Source organism: Bactrocera oleae, chromosome 6 (genome assembly GCF_042242935.1).
Source record: "Bactrocera oleae isolate idBacOlea1 chromosome 6, idBacOlea1, whole genome shotgun sequence".
Lineage (NCBI taxonomy): Eukaryota > Metazoa > Arthropoda > Insecta > Diptera > Tephritidae > Bactrocera > Bactrocera oleae.
The window spans coordinates 32,108,509-32,131,789 of NC_091540.1; the positions used below are offsets into that span (position 1 = coordinate 32,108,509).

At 34.0% G+C, this 23,281-nt stretch overlaps 1 protein-coding gene across 5 annotated transcripts; it reads right to left on the reverse strand.

Moving 5' to 3' along the window:
* Nucleotides 1-8,900: 8,900 nt before the first annotated feature.
* On the reverse strand, nt 8,901-16,152 carry btl (breathless). Of its 5 annotated transcripts, none has more exons than XM_070111220.1 (3): nt 16,053-16,152; nt 10,154-13,282; nt 8,901-10,085 (listed from the first exon to the last, which is right to left on the reverse strand). In XM_070111220.1, exons 2-3 carry the CDS (start codon nt 13,007-13,009, stop codon nt 9,507-9,509), a joined length of 3,435 nt encoding a protein of 1,144 aa, XP_069967321.1. In that variant the 5' UTR covers nt 13,010-13,282; nt 16,053-16,152; the 3' UTR covers nt 8,901-9,506. The 5 variants fall into 5 exon arrangements, with proteins under 5 accessions (XP_069967321.1, XP_036229993.2, XP_036229994.2 ...); XM_036374100.2 differs by having other exon boundaries at nt 10,154-13,900; XM_036374101.2 differs by having other exon boundaries at nt 10,154-13,536; nt 16,053-16,151.
* Nucleotides 16,153-23,281: the final 7,129 nt, after the last annotated feature.

Genomic DNA, 23,281 nt, shown 5'->3' on the forward strand with positions numbered 1-23,281 from the left:
AATAATCCCACATCGATTCATCTATCCTCCAGCTTAACATGTATATTATAAAAAGTTTGGTATTTTAAATGAAATTAAGACGTTGATTTACTTGTGATAAGTGAAATTGTTGGCAATGTTTGAGATAAAATTGATTAATTTAATTTAGTTATAGTAGATGACGGTGCCGTGCACAAATCGTTGCTTTACGACGAATCACTCCCTTATAATCCGTATTAATTATTTTTAGCCCATAACCATTTAGGGTTGCTTAAAGTTTAGTTATGATCAGTCGATTTAGTATGCAGTTTTTATCATGACTACTAAAATATAATATATACAGCTTTCACGGGTAAGGTTTTAAATTTTTGTATTTTATGTAAAATTTGTAGTTTTTAATCTAATGCATATTATCTCAAGAAAATTTGCGAAAAGAAAAGTACGAGTATTTCTATATCTGTTTAAATTCTGTGGCCTACATAACTATATTTTTGAACACTACTTCTATAAAAATCGTTCGGTATTACCTGGGTAAAACTACCATATAAACGAACGAATAAACTTTGATAATTTGATTTCGGATGATCCAGCACCAAGTTAGGAGGGACACTGCATTCCTACTTTTTTCCGAAACACGTTCGAATAATTGCTGTCGTTGACGTATTATTTATTATTTGTTCGTGAAATTACTGATTTTATACAAAATTCTTCGAATTTTATAATAAAGAAATTGCGTCGTCACAAAAAATTTCACAAAAAGATTATTATTTTTGCACGAATTAGTCTAAACAACATCAACCCCCATCCCCCTTTTACTAGACTACAAAATGCTGCGAAAAAGGTCGTTTTTATATACTTGTACACTGCAGTGACTTAAACTATATTCAGTAATATTACACATTTGTTTCGTAAAATTTGTCCTCAATCATGATTAATTTTATAGTTCCTCTATTTTGTATTTTTCCATTTTCTTTTAATTATCCCTATTTAATTACGTCTTCATTACTTTTCCATTAACACCAAACGCGTCAAACTTAATTATTATGCTCAGCAACAATACACACACATTTGCGGAACAAGAGCATACATACACATAATTTTCACACCTGAGCACAAGGCCCGTGAGTAAAAATATGTTTATGTGGCACACAATACTCAGCTACCAGAAGCTACATACTTTTATGCAAATACATGTGTACGCTTCTATACAGAGCCAGCCTCGGGTTTTGAATCTCCTCGATCCAAGGGTGACACTCGTTGGCTGCTGCATGTAAAGCATCAAATGTCAAATATAGACAAGTGCTTTTATTGTATTATTCACGGCACAATGAATTGTTGTTTGTTGTGGCAAATATGGTGGCACCATACCAGTAGCCACTTACAGCAATAGCGGTAGTTGTTGGTACTGGCCTAGGGGAAATAAACAAAGTTTAAACTTCCACAATTCCTGTGATTCAGTGAGTGAAAAAAAGTAAAAAAGCACCGAGATATATATGTAGATGGAATACTCGCGGCTGAATTCGATAATGTTGTATGAGGGTGGAATGAATGTTATATATGAATGACTGTTTTCATTTCATTTCAAAACTTATCTTAGTTCAGTCACTGGCGTTCAAAATAGTTCGGATTTAGATTAATAATTCGTTCCACGAAAACATTTAATAACGGCCTCAAAAGGAAGTTAACTTGTTCTGATTGCGAAATATAAAAGTACTGATATAATTTAAAAGAAAAATCAATTTAGAAACAAGTGTTGACTAACTATTGCTGATTTGCTACATCACACCACGTATACTTATGTATGTAAAGGCCATCTATATCGGAAAATCTAAATCAAAAACGACATATGGAAAATAAAAAACCAGGTAAACAGTAAGTGTAAGTTTAATACATATCGAGATGTTCACTGAAAACCCTAACAATCTACTGAGTACATTTTGTTGTTGTAACGATTAAAAAGACCATATTTCATTAAAAATCTGAGGTTGTGATCCTCGGAGCCAGGCAACGGGATGTTTCGAATCAATCGGACCGTTTTAAATATGGTGAAAAATTAGTACCTTTGAGGCTGCAGCAAGTGTGTCAGAGTAAAATCTAAGTAAATAAGAATTTAGACTAATAAAATATGTTGATGAAGGTTTTGCTAAATTGGTAGTCCTTCTTAAACAATTATCTGATCTAATTTATATATATATGCGCCTCTCCTGATGATCATCTACCATAAATGAGCTATTAAGATTATGAATGTATATAAAATATTAGTCAAGAAATTAAGGGTTGTGAGAACTTTAGGCCTATGATGACGGCTGATATATTTCATGAGAAGGTTTTTGCTACCAAAAAATACCTTGCAGGTTCGAAATTGTCATCCAAACGATAATCGCTCTATAAATTCTTGTTTTGTGTTTTTTCTTTCACCTCTGCTAATTTTGTATCTTATGCAAACATTTAAGTCGATATCTTTTCTCTGTACCGAAAAATTGTTCTTGCATTTAATAAACCAGATATTTTCGGAAATATTTTACATTGACAGATTTTCCAATAAACGATATTTTAGCCTGGAATAGTACCATCGTGCCTTGTCAGATAATAAAACTTTTTATTAAAAGGTAAAGAATAATTGTGATTGAAAATATGTACATACATATGTGTAAATGTATGCAAGGATATGAAACAGCATGATGATTGGTATAACAATATCATATACATATACTTGTATATTTATGTACCCCCAATTGCATGAAAACGTTTCAGTACCTGTACGAATATCAACAAATAACAAAGAACCAAACAAACCGCTGGCAGCATACAAGCGGAAAATAAAGAGAAAGGAGGAATACAAACGCTGTTTATCCAGCGGGGCTATGGAGATGCAAAAGAGCAGTGCAGACAAAAAATAACAACCTCCGACGGCGTAATCATTAAAGGCAGTGAAGCACACTTAATTGAAATGTGATTGAGGTATCAAATAAGAGACGAAACACAAACGGGCTTGAGTACATACTCCACTTCAATGGACCAATAGAAAACTATCTACTTATATATATATATACATACATTTGAGCAAAGCAAAACAAAAAGAGACTGATTTGTAATATGTAATTGAAAACAAATAGACATAAACATGATGTTGTCTGATAGCTAAGATATTACAACAAAAATAAAGTACAATTTAAACACATACATATATGTAAAGGGTTTTCCAATAAGAGTGATATGGTTTAAAAAAAAACCACTAATTGTTAAGGAAACTCAAATGTTTTTTATTTAATGTGAAGTACAATCTATACAACAAAGTTTTGAATATATCATCATTCAAATGGCATCCACGACTTCTTTTGCAGGAACGAATTCGATGAACCGAATTCCGAGTACTACAAGTATATATTTATGTATTTCCTCTAAATCAAGTCGTATGTCATGAGTAGCACGTTTAGTAGTAGCTGTTCATGAATAATGTGTGGATTTTCTTCGCACCAGAATCGAAAGTTTTGTTCATTTACCGCATTACTCAGATGAAAGTGAGCCTCATCGGAGAAGATGGACTTCTTAAAAAAATCGTTATCATTTTCAAGTTGTTCCAAGGCAAAATCAGCAAATTCACGACGTTTGCGGTGGTACAATGGCTTCTGTTCCTGAGTGAAACCAATTTTATATGGATGCAAGCTGAAACCCTGGTTTAAGACAGTCCCAATTCTTGAGAACGTCTTGGCAGTTCAATTTTCATTACTTCGAGCGGTTCTTTGTCTTATTGGCACTTGGACATTATGTAAAGAAAATGAATGCTCGAAATTTTCAAAAATTCGGCGAATAGCGAGCAGGCAGGTAGACGATTATTACGACCATAAAATGGCAAAATCTCACGAAAAGTTACAATTGAATTGACATATTAAAAATGGCCGAAACGACACATCCCTATTGGAAAACTCGATATACTTGTATGTATGGTATATGATTCTACATCTTGTAGCGCAGTATGCATGTATAAATAAAAATATAAATATATTTTAAAATGTTATGACAAAAATGTTTATTCAAATATATTTTTGAAATTTTTATTTATACCCAGTGTTGCTCCTACTCCTTTAACTCCTCTGAAAAATACATTTTCTTTAGGTCTGCAAAGAAGGCCTCCGTGATGGCGATAACTTCGTTATTCAATTCCAATTTTTGCGCGGCCCGGCCCGACTTTTTCATGTTGGCAGTTCACACTCTAAATCGACCAAAATGGATGTGATACGGCGGAGGTCTGAGCCGGTATGTTGTCTATGTCTTTGTTTTTACCCCGATAAATGTACTATACGATAGTAAGATCTTTGCGATAGTGAGGCCAATTAGATGTGAAGTTAGGTACTTATCGAACCACCCTTGTACATGTTTCAATGTTATAATGAAATGAAAGGTTTAACATAACTAAAATAAATAAAAATAATTTATTTTATTAATTTATTTTTATTTTAAAAATTAATTTAAGAAAAAGGCCACTAAACAACAATTTGAATGAAAAAAATAAACTGACATGTTAGGTTTCTTGTGACATTAAAACATATATTTTCTTAAAAAGTACAAACATCAGCTACATTAAAGAAATTAATGCCGAAAAAAAATATGTTTGATTTTTGTGAATATTTGGCTTCTGGAAATATTTTTTACGTCTCAAACTATAAGCTGCTAGCATTCTTGCGCTCCATTTCCTTTGATAGCGCTTCTCCATTAAGGAAATGTCCTGATGGAACCTCTTGCCTTGTTCCTCACTTACGGCCCTCAAATTTGATGAAAAGAAATCCAAATGTGAGGCCAGCAAACACATGTATTTTTAAAGACAGATTACACCCCAAAGCTTTATAAGACATTACCATATAAGTTCATTTATTAAGTCTTTGAAATTTGCCGATTTATGGTTTCCTCGAAAATTTTGGACAACGTCCACAAAATATTTACAGGTGAGTTTTTTCTTCAGTTTTTCTTCAAAGCACTTACCCTTTATCAGTTGCCGTATTTGTGGATCTACAAATATACCCTCTTTTATATTTGCCTCGCTGAGTTTGGGGAATTTCTCTTTCAGACATACAAACGATTTGGAGTTGAAACTATTGGCAGAAGACAAGTTTTATGCTGAGTAGTGTGCTTGGACTTGGTTGTTATGTTATTTGAGTCACACAAAAATAACATTCACTTACATGATCTTTTGGTTCAGTCCAAATCATTGGTGTAGCAAATGGCATGCTTATGTTATGTCAGGGTTCTTGTTTAGCCGAACCTAATAGCAGTCTCACACACTTTACTGACATGGGACCCGGGATTTATCTTGATTCCTCACAGGAAATCCAAAATAGTCTAAATAGCACTGTTCAATAATGACATGAAATTATGACGCTGAGAATTAAAAGTTAATTTTCCACATACACAAAAACTGTCGGGATCGTTTAAACACTTTCATGGCATGTTTGCGATGTAACAAACGTATATATGATGTAAGTTACTCGAATCGAATAGTTATACAGTCGTCTATATGAAGTTATTCAAAAAAAGACATGTATATGAGGTGAGAAATGATCAATTTGACGTGATTGAAACAAAAAAATCATCACAAAGGTCTTGTGAAAAATTGTGTTTAACAGTGTTATTTAAATATTTTCGTGCCTTTAATTTGGAAAAATCATACGCAATTGTTTTGAGAATTTCTGCCACTTCATTTTCAATAGATAATGTTGCCAAGCCTGTTAGTCTTTCTTTACACATTGCCGTAAATAAATCTAGAATGATATCTATTAATTCATTTGAACAAATATAATTTCAAACGTCCAGTGATGTACTTTTATGAGCAATTTGTCTGACAATAGTTTGTACTTCGTTGCATAAAACTGTTGCATCTACTTATATCCGTCAATGTATAAGTTTGCAGCTGATCAATATTAAATTAAACAAGTAAGGAAGGGCTAAGTTCGGATGTAACCGAACATTTTATACTCTAGCAAAGTCAAATGGTATACTCGTTTGAGATTTCTTTGTGGATTGACTGATATTTTCGGTAGAAGGTCAACTATAGGCACTGGGGTCCACATATTTAGTACTTAGGGGTTTGAACAGTTTTGGTTCGATTTAGACAATTTTTGGCCGCAAGGTGGCATACTTTAATTGCATTATTCACGCAAAGTTTTACCCCGATATAATCATTGTTACCTGATTTGCATAGTGGAAAGTGAAAGAATCAGATGGAATTGAAAATGGTGTTACATGGGAAGTAAGCGTGGTTGTAGTCGGATTTCGCCCATTTTCGCACTATGACATAGAAACATGAAAAGAACGTTATGCACCGAATTTGGTTGAAATCGGTTGAGCAGATCTCAAGATATGGGTTTTCACCTAAAAGTGGGCTGTGCCACTCCCACTGACTAATTTTGAACGCGGTTCCTATAAAGCCAATTTATACCATCTCAGAAATAAAATTTAATGCCTCTGGCGTGTTTAGTGCTTGATTTATCGCGCTTTTAGTAGTTTTTAACAGTACCGTTATATGGGGAGTGGGCGGAGTTGCCACCCGATTTCAACTATTTTCACACCGTCAATAGAAGTGCTAAAAACATTTGCTTCTAGTGAATTTTGTTATTATAGCATTAGCGGTTTAGGAGATATGCACATTAAACCTATTAGAGGCAGGACCACGCCCACTTTAAAAAAAAAAAGTTTTAACTGCAGATGCCCCTCCTTAATATGATCCTGTGTACCAAATAACAGTCTTGTATCTTATTGCGGAGCTTAGTTATGGGAAGTTATTTGTTTTTGATTAATGGCGTTTTGTGGGCGTGGCGGTGGTCCGATTACGCCCATCTGCAATACCAACCGTCCCACGGTACCGAGAAACATGTCTACCAAGTTTCATAAAGATATCTCAATTTTTACTCAAGTTAGAGCTTGTACGGACGGACGGACGGACAGAAAGTCACCCGGATTTCAACTCGTCTCTTCATCCTGATCATTTATATATACATAACCCTATATCTAACTCGATTAGTTTTAGGTGATACAAACAACCGTTAGGTGAACAAAACTATTATACTCTGTAGCAACAGGTTGCGAGAGTATAAAAATGTTGGTAAATTGTTTCAACTGATCGCATCTTTCATCGATTGAAGACAAGGCAGCATAGACAATGGCAAGATAAAAACTGATTTTCAAATTTTGCTTAGCAACGCGAATTGGCTCATCTTCCCCCTTATAATTAAACGGTGTTTCTGTGTCCTCAAGCGAACTAGTGCTGTTTCTGATTTGAATGTACATACATACCAAACATAAATATGTGATATTTTGTATGCAGATCAACGGATATATCATACAAAAACAACCACTGGTTTGTACTATTAGAAAAAAATTAACAATACTCTCGTTGATGTTTATAATTTATATTCAAAGATTTTTGTATATTATATACAAATAAATAAAGAAAATAATTATGTAAATTATTTTAATATTTATTTGAAATAAAATTAAAAATCAACATATTTCATGAGTATAATAAATAAAGAAATAAATAAAATTTGTAAAGAAAGCCAAAATACCGCCCAAAAATTCTTGCGCCCTAGGCAATTGCCTAACTTACCTATGAAGTCCAGATTATGGCCATTCCAGTTTCAAACTATTAAGATATCCCTTACATTATTCTGAAGATATAGAAAGTAATCGAAAATCAAATATTTTCTACCGACAAAAAAGAATCTAAATTCCTACGAAAATCCCTATAAATAAACTTTTTGTGGAATTGGCAATATGACACAGACAAACCAGAATTTCGTAAAGTATCATCTTAGTCGTAACTTGCATATATGTATATATGTATGTATTATAAAAAAATTCATTTTGCGTGGCAAACACCACAAGTCTACGACATCGTACTTACGTCTTCTGATACTTGACAATGTCCGCTGCGCTGAACGATATCGTGGTAAGTTTCTATTAGATGCTTTTGTCGCACCAAAATTTCCTGCAGTTTCTAGAAATGGAATAAAACAAGAACAAACAGAAGAGCGCCAACGAAGGCAAGCATTTAGTTATTAAAACTTTATGACTTTGACAATTACCATTTATGTAAATGAAACACAAAATAGAACAATTCACACGTGCATATCTTCTACTAGATCAGTTTAATACTCGATTAAACAGGCTTGAACCTCAGCGCTATCCGACTACAATAGGCAGACAGTCAGGAAGTCTAAACTCATAATACATATCGGTGTAGAATGTTGAAAAAGGTCAGGTAAGGTGAAGGTTTTTGTGTTTGTACTATTTTATACAATTGGCACATGTGTGTACACCTATATGTATGTGTGTATGTAAAGATGTTCACATTTTCGCCATAAACATACAAGAGTGGTCGAATAATTATTTAGCCTCCAAAAGAAAACCGGAAATTTTAAGTTTATTTCTCGGCATAATCTCCTTTTAGGTCAACTTTTTTGATATCTGTAAAAGATGCTTTCATGGCGACGATAACGTCCTCATTTAAAAACAGTTTATACCCTTTACCGCTTTGAAAATTAAAACACATTGTCATAGTGACAAAGTCCTTTTTCGTCGGCAAATGGCGTGCGTTTTCCTTAATTCGATACCGAATAAGCCAAATAATTTAGCATAGTAGTGGTGAAGTATACTGCTTGGCTCATTAAAACCCGACTTGCGACCACGTTTAAACTCGTTAAACCAATTTTTTGACAGTCGCCGTCAAAGGATAAATGTCACCATATACAGCATAAAAAAGTTCTTTGATTTCCCTTTCAAAAGCAACAACTGATATTTAGTGAAGTAGTCAGCGAAAAAATTCAATGAGATCAGCTGTTATAATCAAACGGAATTACTTAGTGAATGACCCAATAGTTCACAAAACCTTTTTCGTGTTTAGCTATTGAATATTCTCAGCTGATAAATTACAGTTTTCACAAAGTAAATTTATTGTATTGTGCATTCAAGAACTAATTACAACAAGAGCTTAAGCTTAAAAACAGTACTCAAATGGCACTTTATTACATTTAATCTCCCAATAAAACAATTTATTTCTATTTCATAGAGTTGCTTACGGCGCAACTTAAAAATAAATGGTAGATTGAGTTTTGGAATATTTCGTTGTACAAAAAAAGCTAAAAGAGTAAAAAAATAAGCTTAAAAACTACACAAATAATTATCGTTTACGTAAAATGCGTGTATGCAAATAAACAACTAAAAATATGGTTCTTATCATACACTTAAAGTACAGTTTTAATGGTACATACATTTGTTGGTATATACCATATTTTAAAGGTTATTTGTCCCGCAGTGCAACTGATAACATAAATTTACCAGATAACATGCGCTAGGTTAAGTCTTTTCGTGGTTATACTCGTACTACATATATTTGCACTTAATTATAAAATTTAAGTATTAGTTTGCACAAACATACATACATATATATGTATATATCTACATAATGTCAGATTTGTTAGTGTAAGCCTTACTTTGCTTTATACGCTTTGTATAATTCATAAACGCTATTATAATTAATTAAATTTGTATGTATACTGATAGCGTAAAGGGGACGTTTCTTGAAAAGTCTCTGGTTCGGATTCATCGTCGCTCGACGATGGTGGCGTCTCCAAGATGGGCATGGATAGATCTAAGTACTCCTCATTGGTGGCATGATTTGATGCCAATTGGAGTATTTTGTCTAAATTCTCTTCAATCTCGCCAAACGTGGGCCGTACATTGGCGTCAAAATGCCAGCACTGTCGCATTAGCATATAGATATTCAGTGAACAACGTGCTGGTTTCTCCATACGTTGACCAGTAATGAGATAGCTGTAGAGCTCCTCCGCAGACATTATATTGGGGTAAGGTTGATCGCCAAATGTCATAATCTCCCACAATAGTACACCGAAAGACCACACATCTGACTGTGAATCGTAAAACTTTTCTTGTAGAGACTCTGGCGCCATCCACTTGATGGGTAAACGGCCATTTGTATTCTTTCTGTAGTATTCTGTGTCTTGTATGTCGCGAGCCAGACCGAAATCGGCTATCTTCATAACATAGTCATCACTCACAAGCACATTACGCGCCGCCAAATCGCGGTGAATACACTGTGAGAATATTAATGAAACAAAATAAAAGATTATTTTTAATTTAGCTTATAAACGCCACAACTTACCCTACGCGATGCGAGATACTCCATGCCACGTGCAATTTGAAATGCAAAGGATACCAAATTTTTCTCGGTTAGCTGCGGCATGTCTTCTAAGCAATTACTGCTGCGTTGCAAGTTTGGACTGCCAACAAATAACGGCCTGTTCTTTTTCAGAAAGTCCTTTAAATTGCCATGAGGCGCGAATTCCACAATGACCCATAGCGGACCAGTTTGTGTGCAACACCCCAGCAAATTAATAATATTTATATGCTTACCGATCATTTTCATTACTTCCATTTCCCTTACCAAGCTCGCCATATCGGCATCGGTGTGTTCATCTTTTACCATTTTCACGGCAACTATGCTAGACGAGTTGTTGGCGGTGCGTGGCAAGTTGCATGCCTCTGCCATTACTACACGTCCGAAGGCGCCTTCGCCCAGAGTCGACCCCAGATTTAGTTGTGTACGTGGTATTTCCCAGTTAGAGTCGAGCGGAAATTCATACTCATTGAATGCTTGTGAAGGATCCAAATTCAAAGCTTGAAAGGTAGTACGTTGTTTTTCAATTTTAATTACCGGCATTTGTAGATCGCAAGAGCTGCCTTCAGAAGAAGATGGCTTATATATAATAACTTTTTTTGTCCATTGATGAACAGTTTCGATACGATGTTTCAGCAACTTCTCATGTTTAAGTTTACGTAAAACATAAATTATAAAAATGGAGCCAAAAAGGAAAAGCAACACAATCACTATGGCGGCTACTGCCATCCAAACGGGATGCGCACGCCACAGCATGTATACTTCACGACTGGGTAATTTGTCGACGACATGCAGATACCCACTTTTCACAGCTTCACCCAGAGTATTGGCAGCTACACATGTATACCAGCCCTCGTCCGCATGTGTAACATTTGTCAACCGAAGAATGTTTGGTTGATCGGGATCACCGTTGAGCTTGATAAAATCGTCTGCAGATGGCTGATGGGTTTTGGTATTGGTATTTGCTTTAGTGAAAATACGTTCCAAATTTTCAATACTTTCGTTATTTTGCTTATATTTTATCCAGAATATATGTGGCTCCAAATCCGATACGATGCGGCATTCAAAATGTGTGCTACTGTTGGTCAGAACAGTTTGATTTTGTGGAAACTTGTCACTATGAATTGGACGAGAACGTAAACGATCCTTTATAGTCAATTTTGTTGAATGCTCTATGCATCCCAAATTGTTGCAGACAGTACATTTATAGACACCTGAGTCTTCGGCAATGACTTCGTCCATTTGCATTGACCACTTTTTGTATGTGACTTTACCAATGTGACGCATAATTTCTGTGAAATTTGAATCCCCTGCTCTCCGTGTCCATGTTATGTTTGGCAATGGATTACCAATGGCGGGACAAAGCAGTTGTATTGTTGAACCCGATGGCTTATGTAAAGCTGTAACTAGTTTGTCTGCTTTTTTGAAGCGTGGCGGACTTTCTTCAACTGCCTCTGGATCGTCATTGGTATCATTGACATCCCTATTGTTCACAAAAGAATCAATTGCCGTTACAAGTTTTTCATTTTCCTTCTTCGATACTGCGCTACCTGAGTCCTCCGTAGAATAGGCTGCATGTTTATCTGATAATGCAAGTTTGGTTTTAAGTGTCACGGTAGTGGTTTTCTGCTCTATGACTTCTAAATAAGCTGTGGCCATGGCTTTCGCAACTTCATTTGTAGCTATGCAGGTGTAAAACCCTTTATCCTCCAACTTTGCTTGAGATATATTTAAAACGTTCGGATTTTCCACATTAGTTGACAACTCAATTACATTCGGATTATTTATAAAGTTTGAAAAAAGCTCTTCCGTGTTAATTCTTTTCTGATGCTTGATCCAGCGGATCTGCACAGTGGTTGGAGACTCAACTTGACACTCGAACTGTGTGCTACCAGTGACCACAACCGTTTGATTGCTTGGCTTATTGTTTACTATGAGTGGACTATCTGAAAGCAGTTGTGGTCTCACAATTTGTAACCGTATATTATGCTCAATAGAACCGAATTTATTATTTATTTTACAAGTATATACGCCAGAGTCGGCAGTGGTTAGGTTCTCAATAAAAAGTGACCACTTCTTTAATCTAAAACGCAATGGTGTCAAGTTCATTCTTGTGGCATCATGAAACCAAGTAATGACTGGCAATGGATTGCCCAAAGCGGGACAGATCAATTGCGCAAAACTTCCAACTGGTTGTTGTATACTATTCAGAAGTTTATCACTTTGATGAAACTGAGGCGGACCCGGATTCGGAAGATGTATAATCTTCAAAGCGGTGGAATTAATATTTTTGGAATATTTCGATTGCAATTCCATTTCGGAAATTTCATCCGTAGAATTGGACTTATTTCGATCTAATCTTAAACGCGCCTCCATATCATCTTCCACTTTACTAAAGTCATCTTCCTCCATAAAATTAGGTAACATGGAGGGCTCCTGCTCAATGACCCTTAACGCAACACTAACGTATTTGGGGCCGAGCGACACTTGTTCCGCCTGACAGCTATATACACCGGTATCCTTCATCTGTACCTCCCTCAACACCAGCAAACGGTTACCGCTGAGGAACTCATCATCCCTGTACCATTTAATGGCGCCCTTAAGCAAACACGTTAGACGTACGTCTGTGTTTGGCGAAGCTATACATTTGGTGAGTGTAACGCTAGGGCTAAGGGTAACATTGAGCACCTTAGCGGTTTGTTCCACCGGCGCTACTTGACTGTCAACTAAACTTTTGGCCAATGACAAATAAGGCGCGTAGATACAGATATTAATCACGAACAGCAACCAACACAAATTAGGCGGCCTACAAAATATTGCTTTCAGTCTTATTTTGGACATCTTTGGATCTTTGATTTGGGGTTTTCGGAATGGAATTGTGGCGGCGTATTATGTAAAAAATTGGCGAATCTACGTGGCAAACTACGATATGCCTGCGATTCACGCCCGTTAAGTATTTAATTTGGCTGCTGATTGTTTTTGTATATTTGATATAAGCTACAACTTTCCTTTGTCCTTTGAGCGCGCTCTTTGTTAGCTCTTAGTAGTCAAAAATCATATTGACACCAAGAAGCTTCGTTGTTACTGCTCATGTGTTTAAAACTCGCATTGCTACTAAATAATAAAAAGTCGTTGTCGGTGTTACTCTTAATACTCAGGTCGGGAGCGTTGAGAATTATTATTGGTGATAATTGCTGCAGCTCCCTTCACAGTTGCGCACACACTGCTCCTTCAACAATTTTAAATTCAGTGTTTCGGTTTGAGCCATCGCTTGGCCGCTGATTTATTTACATATGTACATGCGAATGTAAACGAGTGTATAAGCAGGAGAGAGACCAAAGCTAGGCGATATGAAGTCACTACGCAGACTATGGGGAGCACACAGGCGAATCGAATTAAAAGGAAAAGATTGAAAATAAAAAAACTATGTGCATTGATTTCATAATGAGTTTTCTCTTTTTTTTTGCTTTTGTTTTTGTCTCTATAAATTGTTGTTTTTATTTTTCGCTTGAATATTTCATATACTTTGTTGGCTAGCACTTGTGCGACGCGTCGCCTAACATGGTTAACAGCAATGATATGTACACACTCTCTAGCACATATGTATGTTTGATATGTACGTACTTATGTGCGTGTGTGTGTGATGGTTGGCCGTGCGGACGGATGATCCCAATTTAGCCAGTATGCGCATTTCAATGTGCGAATCGAATTACACTGCTTGATGGAGTTTTACTTAAGCGCATAAGATTGGATTACGAAAGCGCCAACAACAACAACATCACAAACGAATAAAAAATATAAAGAAAGCGATTAAAGTTATAGCTATAATTGATATTTTTTTCAGTTTTTCTATCACTTTTTCTGTGTGAAGCATTAATTACGCTCATACTTTATCTAAGGCATTCTTGAAGACATCCACCGAGGAAAAAAGATTATGATGCAGCCATTACATATGTATGTATGTACATATACCAATTTAGTGTTTCTATCCGCTCTTTTTAATATTTTTGGAAGAACCAATAAAAATAATTAATGTGCCTAACATGTTCTACGAGGTACATTATCTTTCTGATGGTGTCGTTGTAAAGTATTTTATACTTCTTTCTCTTTCTACTTTTGTAGAAATACATAAACGTAGGAGTATAATTAGACTCTATGCCATTTATAGAACTGCTGTTGTTGTTATAAGTGGGCCATTTTAAAAAAGTACAATTGCTTGGAAAGTTTTCAAACGGTTAATGAAATGAAATTTATATTTGAGTATAATTACTTCATTGCAGTTTGAGGTATGACACCAAAGCTTAGAACTTAAGCGGCAAAATAGCATATACATATGTACATATATATAAGTGTTTGTATTTGAAAATGTGTGCATTAATGAAATGTGGTGATATTCACAGGTGTTCGTAAACATATATACTATACATATATGTTATATATACAATATATAATATATATAGTTTAAACTTTTAAGGCATGTACATACATATGTATACACATGGGTGTATATGTGTACGAATTGTATCAATGTGTTGCAAAAGCGATAGCACCTAATTCAAACTGACAAGTGCAATTCAATCATTTCCGCTTGACGTTTCTTGAAGAGTTTTCATTCTTTTTTGGTTTATTAGTAAGGGCGATACGCATTTTTTAGTGCGGAAGTTGTTTACGTTTTATTTGCCTACAACAAGCAGTTTTGAAATTTTTTCACTCTCTCTTAACAGTTTAATGGTTCAAATTCCTATTTCATACCGAAATTGCAAAAATATTTCATTCTTGACCGTAACATTTTAAGTTTTTTAGTTTTTTTCTAAAATACCGCTCTACAGTCTCGTTTTCTCCGTATACGGCTTACAATCTTCCGTTATTATAATGTATTGTGTATTTTTAGAAACAGGCTATGCAGTGAGCTATTCTAATGGTTATGAGGTTTGCAATATTTTCAGTTGAATGGGCGTAATTTTGTTTAAAATTTGTAGGTATAAAAAAGTTTCAATTGGGACTAATAGAAATTCTGTTTCTATTCCGACATAACTATACTTTTACATACTATTTTTGTACATCCTGAAGCACAAATTATTATAAATCACCATCATTTATTTATAAGGTAAAAAAGTCTGCTAATATTCTAATAAATCAGTCTCAATATGGTAAACTAATATTAAAGCCGAAAGCTCTGAAGTCACAAAATAGAACACTGAATAAATCTTCAAAAGAATCTTCATAATTCCGCGTTTGAAACAATATATTCAAAGATCGGCTATGTCATTTGTAAGAAAGGAATTCTTATTCCTGAACTTTGATAATAAGCAAACAGTCTTATCCTATTTATCTAGTTATGTAGCATACTAATAAACCTATAGGAATCTCAAGAATTGAAATATTTCATAATGAGAGTCGTTATTGGGATATATATCAAAGTCCCGTTACAATCATATTCAAGACTTCTTTCCTTTAAGCTTCTAAATGGTGCATTCTGTTATATTGTTGTTGTTGTATCACGTACGGAATTCAGTAGGTTTTGAATTTTTAACACGCACTAAATATCTGACTCTTTATATGTACTTATTTATTTTTATTTTTCCTTTTCGATTTTGCAAAAGATCGTAAATCTTTGCCAAACACATTTTATTGCCATTTCGTACACACAGTTTAAGAACACCCAAAAAATTCACGGATTATGGAATAGTGTCGTAAATATCACTAATATTTTTTTTTGGATTATGATAACCCCCGAACGACTAAATCAAACGTTTTCAGCCGGTTCCGCAAACTGTTTCCGCTTCACGAACGCGTACCACCCGTGTTGCGAAAGTGAGCGCCACGTCGTCAACTACCCGCTGTGTACAAATAAGACACTCATAAGAAATATTCAAGTACACACCCGATTCAAAAATTAATCTCCGTTAGCAATTCACTTTAACGATTATTGAGCATTCAAAACGACAATTTGCGTCTGACCGTTGCCAGTGATGAAACTTGACTGATCGCTCAATATGAAACGATTCAAGAGAGTTTAAACGACAAACATTGTTTTTCGTATAATTCGTAATAAACCCATTGTTGGAACAGCAAAAACCAAGAAGAAAAAATGCAATGCAACATACAAAAACAGTAACCCAAAACAAAAATCAAGCAGAAAACCATGAAAAATTTTGTCATCATAAAGCACTTGTTGTTGATAGTTATAAAATGGCAACAACAGTTTCTATGGTTATATTGGGTCACTATTTGTTGTTACTATACTTTAATACAACTACTCCTACAGCAGACGTCGTTCGCTCTCGGCCGGAAAAGCTTACACATACGCATACGCCAACATACGGGTGTTCGCAGAGATGCATTAGTAGCGATGTTCGTGCCTCTCTTGTGATCCTTAAGAAATTATAATTCCGAGCACATGTATTTTCATCTGATTTGAAATATATTGACTCCGCGAGGATTGTGTTATTTTTGTACGCGTTATTTTTTTATTAATGCACGGCTGATGCCTTACTGGTTTTATATTTTTGGCTTGGATTGAGTATCTATAACTTTTATTGAAATTAATTTCGGGAAATTTTTGATGCTTGGATCGCCGACTATGACTAATGACTATGTTAGAAACTATAGAAACAACGTCTGTTAATTTGATACTTATTTCATTTACATCAATCTAGGCATTAATTGGTAATTTGAACAATTTTCGCTAACAACAATATTATAACTAAGGTATAGCTCAAAAACAAACGATGATTTTTACTTAAAGCCATTTTACTTTTGTATATGAGCATAGTGTTCATAATATCTGATATTTTCCGGGCATCATAAATGAAATAAATTTATATTTGCTTTATCTTTGCTATCACTGCGCTTTTGTCTTCTTAATGTCCGCTGTCAACTTAAGTTTGCTACAAACTTACAAACAATTGTAAATATGTATATCTGTAAGTACTCTTCGAATGTTTGTTTGTATTGATTTCCTTCGTTTGTTCGTTTTAATTTATGCGAATGCGCGTGCGCAACAAGCCAAGTGCAGGCCAAATAATCACCGGTTACAAGTACAACTACCACAAACACTAACATACATACGTATGGAATATGTACGAGAGTAATACAAAGTTGTAGATGAAACAGTCAAGAGTTATTTGATATTTCTCGTAGAGTCAAACCTGCGGTACTTACTGACCGACCACCGGTTATTTACATACTCTTAGTACACCTTCATCACACACACACACGCACACCCACACCTTAATACACAATTGTTGTATTTACTTTTGGTTGCATTATGCTTCTTCGATACTTATAGAATGAAACTTCCAGTGACATTTTTATTGTGTGCATTGGCTTTCCATTTTTAATGTTTTCACTGTTGCTTTGTTTTTGCGCGATCGACCCAACAACTGTGTATGCAGGTGAGCGCGAGTCGTATGCGCAAGTGCTATGCATGTGTGTGCGATTAACGCATATCAATTGGGAAATATCCGTTACGTGACTCGTGTATACCTTTCTTTTGTTCGATCGCTTTCGACAACAGTTCTTTCCGTTTTTGAGTTAGGCGTGTTATATACACACACATTCATCAGTATGTACATATGTTTTTATGTGTGAACATAAACGTTGTGTTGCACTGTTGATTATATGTGGCTCTGCTTTATGTCATAATTTTTTCCTGACCTTTATGGAAGACTTAGTGTAATTTTGTAGTTTTTTAGATATGTATGTACGAGTGTGTATGTATATGCTTTTAAGGTGTAACAGCAGCTCGCATATCGCTAAATCTTGTTTCGGCGCTCAAATTTCTCTATGTCATAGACACATACTCAGCAAAAATCCCTTTGTCTGATATTACATACTTTTTCAAATTTCTATTTTTGACATACCTACATATATGTACACACATATTTATGTACATTCAATATTCTCATTAAAAAATTGATATTAGGTGTTCCTCGATTCCATGTAACTTTTCCAAGTATTTAATGCTTTTGCGTTTATTCGCTATCAGATTTTCTGCTCACGTATTTTTATTTCATCGTGATGTTTATGACGATACTAGCAGATACACTTATGTTATGTGCATAATATAAAAACATTTATAAATCTGTATTCACGTATTCAATATGTATTTTCTATTTACTACTGAGTTCACTTTCTCGTTGTAGTTATTGAATTAAAAACGTACATAGTGGTTAGTTTCTAATTTCTTTCGTATTTGTGGTTGGAAACTAGATTAAGTCGAAAGGCACCACCATAAAAAGGCATAGCCGAATGCTTCACAATGAAAACAACACTCTAATTTCAATTCGTAATGTGGGATCGTATAATCCAATCTTTATCTGGACTTTGGTCTTATAAATAGAAATAGTATACAAATTCAGGATAAAAAAAATAACTGTAAAAGTACTTTAAATAACACATTTTAAATTTAAAGAACCTTTATTAATAGATCAAGCGTTCGTTATCGGTAACGAACAATATTTGTTAAATATGTTTGTAGTTAACTTATATAAAACTGATTAGTAAACTTATAATTGGCATTGTGAATACATTAGTACCACTTTCTTTAAATTGTGGACTTATTTTTCGTTTAGAGTTTCTTATAAAAGTATACAATATTTTAATTTCTTGAAAATTAAGTGGAGAAAAATAAAAGTTTTAGGTCTGTATGCTGTATGGAAGGGTAAAATATTGGTTCAACTTTATAGACCTAATTTAAAGTTTTAAGCAAATATATTTTTGTTATACTAGGCAATACTAAGTTATTTGTTTAGTTTAGTTATTTTATAAGAATTGTTTCACTTTGTACCCTTCAAATGTTTTTTAAATAGTATAGCTTTTTATACTCTCGGAACAATATTATTGGTTTTTATACTGTTACAACACAGTCCATATAATAGTTTTGCTTAACTTGCGGTTATTTCTAACACCTAAAACTAATCGAGGATGATGAGACAAGTTGAATACCGGGTCCGTGCAAGCGACCTACATAAAAATTTAAATACTATCTTATTACACTTGGTACGCATGTTCCTTGGCACTCTAAAAATGTTGATATCGCAGATGCGTGAAATCGAACAATTGCCACGCTCACAAAACACCATTAATCGAAAACCTATAAGGTGCTATTGAATTATCCAAATGATTGTGGTCTCGTCCTCTTATAGGCTTAAGTATCTCATTAACCACAAAAGCTAAATCGATCAAACTTGCTGAGAACAAGTTATTCTAGTGTTTCCTCCCACTTTGTAAAAAAAATTTCTCATGACAAATCCTTTCGGTGCTTTCTTCGACTGTGTGAAAATGAATGAAATCGGATGATAACCACTCAATACTTAACGTTTATAATATATCTAATAATATGTAAAATTATCCTGACATTCTACATTACAGTCATGGGGGAAATCAGACAAAAACCACGCCTACTTCCCATATATTCTAATTTTTGTTTCAATTTGATTCCTTCACAATAATTATGCTTTCAATTAAGTCAATTTCGAAATTCGAAAGCAAAAAGTTCAACATTAGGGGTCTATTACGTAAAACAGAGTAATTTCTTTTGTACGTATGACTCAATCTCTCGAAAGAGATAATTTGGTCTGGTATTTGCCGTATAGTGTAATAATATTCAGAAAGCATATTTCTCAAAGAATTTTCTGCCCTTGTGCCGAAAGTGGTTATAATCAGGCTAATACTACTCCTAGGCCACACATACTTATTACACGAACTTCAAACTTTTTATTGGCTTTATACCACGGACGTCACAAAGCAATTTTTCTTAGGGGGGCAAACATAAATGCCGAAATAGTTTCCAATATAATATATATTTCACATCCATGGATTTTCATTAATTTTCGAAGTTCAGCCCCGTATCAGAGTCAAAATAAATCGGGTATTACTAAATATAGCTCAAAACAAAAACTAACCACTAAGTATTACCAAACGTTGCTTTCCGATGATTTCGTGAAACGAATTCTTAAAAGACTCACACTGTATTTTTATGCAAATAACTCCAATGGATGGATTAATAATATTTCGAAATCAGAACTTTACAAAAACGTGAATATTCAGAATAATTGTGATATGCTTTTACGAAATCTTTTCGATAACAATGGTCGAATGAACCAAAAGATACAAATGTTCGTAGACTTCATTGGAAGATATGTCATTATATAATAAATATAACCTAAAAACAAGTGTAAAGTAAGTCATACACTTCGTTGTGACTCGAAATATTTTATCTCATTAGTGTGGAATTAGACATAAAATATCTACTTGAGCTGTTTTCGCTCTCAACTTACATTTATAGACTGCGTTTTAGTTTAATGTCGATTCCCGACAGAATACTCGATACTAATTCTTAGGGTTATACCATAAAATATGAATTATTACTGCCTTAAAAGTGTTTGCTGTAGATCCACTCTGCTATCGAATTGTATGAACGAATTTTTAACTCTAAGTGTATTTAATCATCGATATACCATTACCTCACGGTACTTAGGTTACCTATGTGTTACCCATAACAAAAACATTTGTTAGCGAATAGGTTACCTATATGTTATCCATAACAAAAGTATTTGTTACCTAGATTTCTGTTAGTGTTATTGATTGGTTAGCTTTTAAATGAATTTCAACAATTACGACTTAAAAACATATTTAAAAACAAGAAAGGAAGGGCCAAGTTCGGATGTAACCGAATATTTTATGTTCCACATAGTCAAATGGCATACTCATTTGAGTTTTCTTTATATATTTTAATAATTAGAAGTAGGAACTGTTGCCTCAGTTATTTACATTCACAGTGAAATTAATCAGAACAATTTGTAAATCGTACTTGTGTTTTGTTGTATACGTTTATAATTGATTTTATATAGAATGAATTACAACTGTATTGAAGAGTATGAAAATAAATCGCTTTTTGACAATGAATAACATTTTTTATTTATTTTATCGATATTATTATATATGTTTAGCTAAAAATAGGAATAAATATTAACAACTTTAAAAATTATATTACTATATTAATTTGTATATAATACTTACAATATTAAACATAAATTTTTCGAGATACTTCATATCATAAATCAAAGTTATATTTTTTTTCTCCTAATACTATTTAATATCTATCATATATTTATACAATAATGTCTTATATAATAACAAATTATACATATACAATAATATACATTTTCTTAATTAGATTATTTACATATTTTTCTTAAAATCGTCTTAAAACCAATTCTAATTCGATTATATTTGAAAAAAAAATGAAGAACTATTGCAATAAATCTGAAAACTTTAGGTCGAAATAGAGACACAAATACTGTCATTATATCTGTGTACTGTCTCAAAAGTAATTGCATTAACATGGGAAGGATCCATGAAAATGCCCAATCAATTTGTGTACCGGCAGGTGTAGTTGAATATTCTACACCAAGCAGGGAACTAAAGTTTTTTTCTTGGAGCAGATTTCCATTTGTAGTCCCTGTAGACATTAAACAAATGTTAAAATCTCAAACAGTTAACACATTTTGATTGTATAGCTCAGAAGTAAGGACTTCCTGAAGTTCTATAATTAAATGTCTGACAGAGTAAGCTGAGTTTCTGTTTAGAACCAGAATATTAATATTGAAACATTTAAACAAAACCGCTTCTAAAACTTTGCGGGTTGAATAAATTTTCTTTACAGCCTTTGATTCTATAGAGCTATCAATACTATGCTTTACATATATTATAATGCCCCGTTTATTTCTGTTGCTTGTTTTCGTGCTATCTATCCTCAGCTCGTTAATTGGAGTAAATCCTGGTACATCAAAATTTCCGCAAGCATAACTCCAAGTTTCTACCAAACATAAAATATATGAAGATATCATCAAACAGTCGCTTTTTATATCATTAATGTGAGCGCGAAGACTCTGAATATTATGGAATGAAATTTGATGTTCTGAGGTAAGGCTTTTTTGATCGTGCAATCAAACCAAGAGAAGGTTCCAAAAATTTAATCCACAGAATTGTTGGAAAAAACAATGAAAATCAATTTGCATCAGTTATCCAGCTGTCCCATTAACCAAGCCATCACACGTGTTTATATTCACTGTAATCATATATTTTCATTTTCACTTATACCAATTCCTTTAACTGAGTCTTTTGCAGTTGAAAGGATAGCTTCAGTTAGGATTCGACTGAGCTTAAGGGCATTGAAATTATTTGTCTCTTCATTGGACCAAAATAAATGTATGACATCATCGGAAACTTCTTCGAAATTAACTACTCGAGTTTTAATGAGTGATATGTCCTCATTTGTCTGTCATATGGTTTAATGCAATTGCAGAGGCCTGATCCTCCCGTTGTCTCATTATTTCTGTTAATTCAAAGTATTTGAATAACTCCCACAAAGGGGAACCAACTAAAGTGCTGTATGCATCATTGGGATTAGGAGAGAATATCCACCTATCTCCAACAGGTGAGAGTTGCTTCAAATGATCAAACACTAAGATCGGTATACCACCAAAGGGGCTGTCTGTTTTGAAAATTTGTTTTAATCTCGCATTAACAGAGCTAAACATACGAGCACCTACCATCGATATTACATCAATTATGATTAATTTTAAATCGATAAGTCTGGAATACAATGAATTAACTGTGTCATTGCTAAGTTTCCTCAACTCTCTATTCAACTGATTAACAGGTAAAGAGAATATTGAATGAAGAGTCATTCCACCTATTCCGAATGCTGTTTTACCCGTAGGTGCGCAAAGAAGAACTTTTAAGGAACTTGGTTTGGATCCAGGTGCAGAATTGTAACGATGGTTAAGTGCTTGATATATTGCAGATATCAAACGACTCTTTCGTACACCTGCACCGCCGCCAATGAACTCATAAAATGGGCGATCTCTAGGTTTCACCATTCGAACACTTTCCTCAGGTCGAAAGGTATTTAAAATATTTCTGCATAACTTGCTTCCGAAAGATGGACCCCAATGCATTTTTGTGCCTGTAGTTTTCTTTTTAGAAAAATTTTGGGTTTTGTTAAACTTGATTTAAGGGCTAGCAAATAGTCATCAAAAGACATATTTATTCTACTATCAAACATATTTGAATTTACATAAAACGTTTTGAATTTTGAAAAAG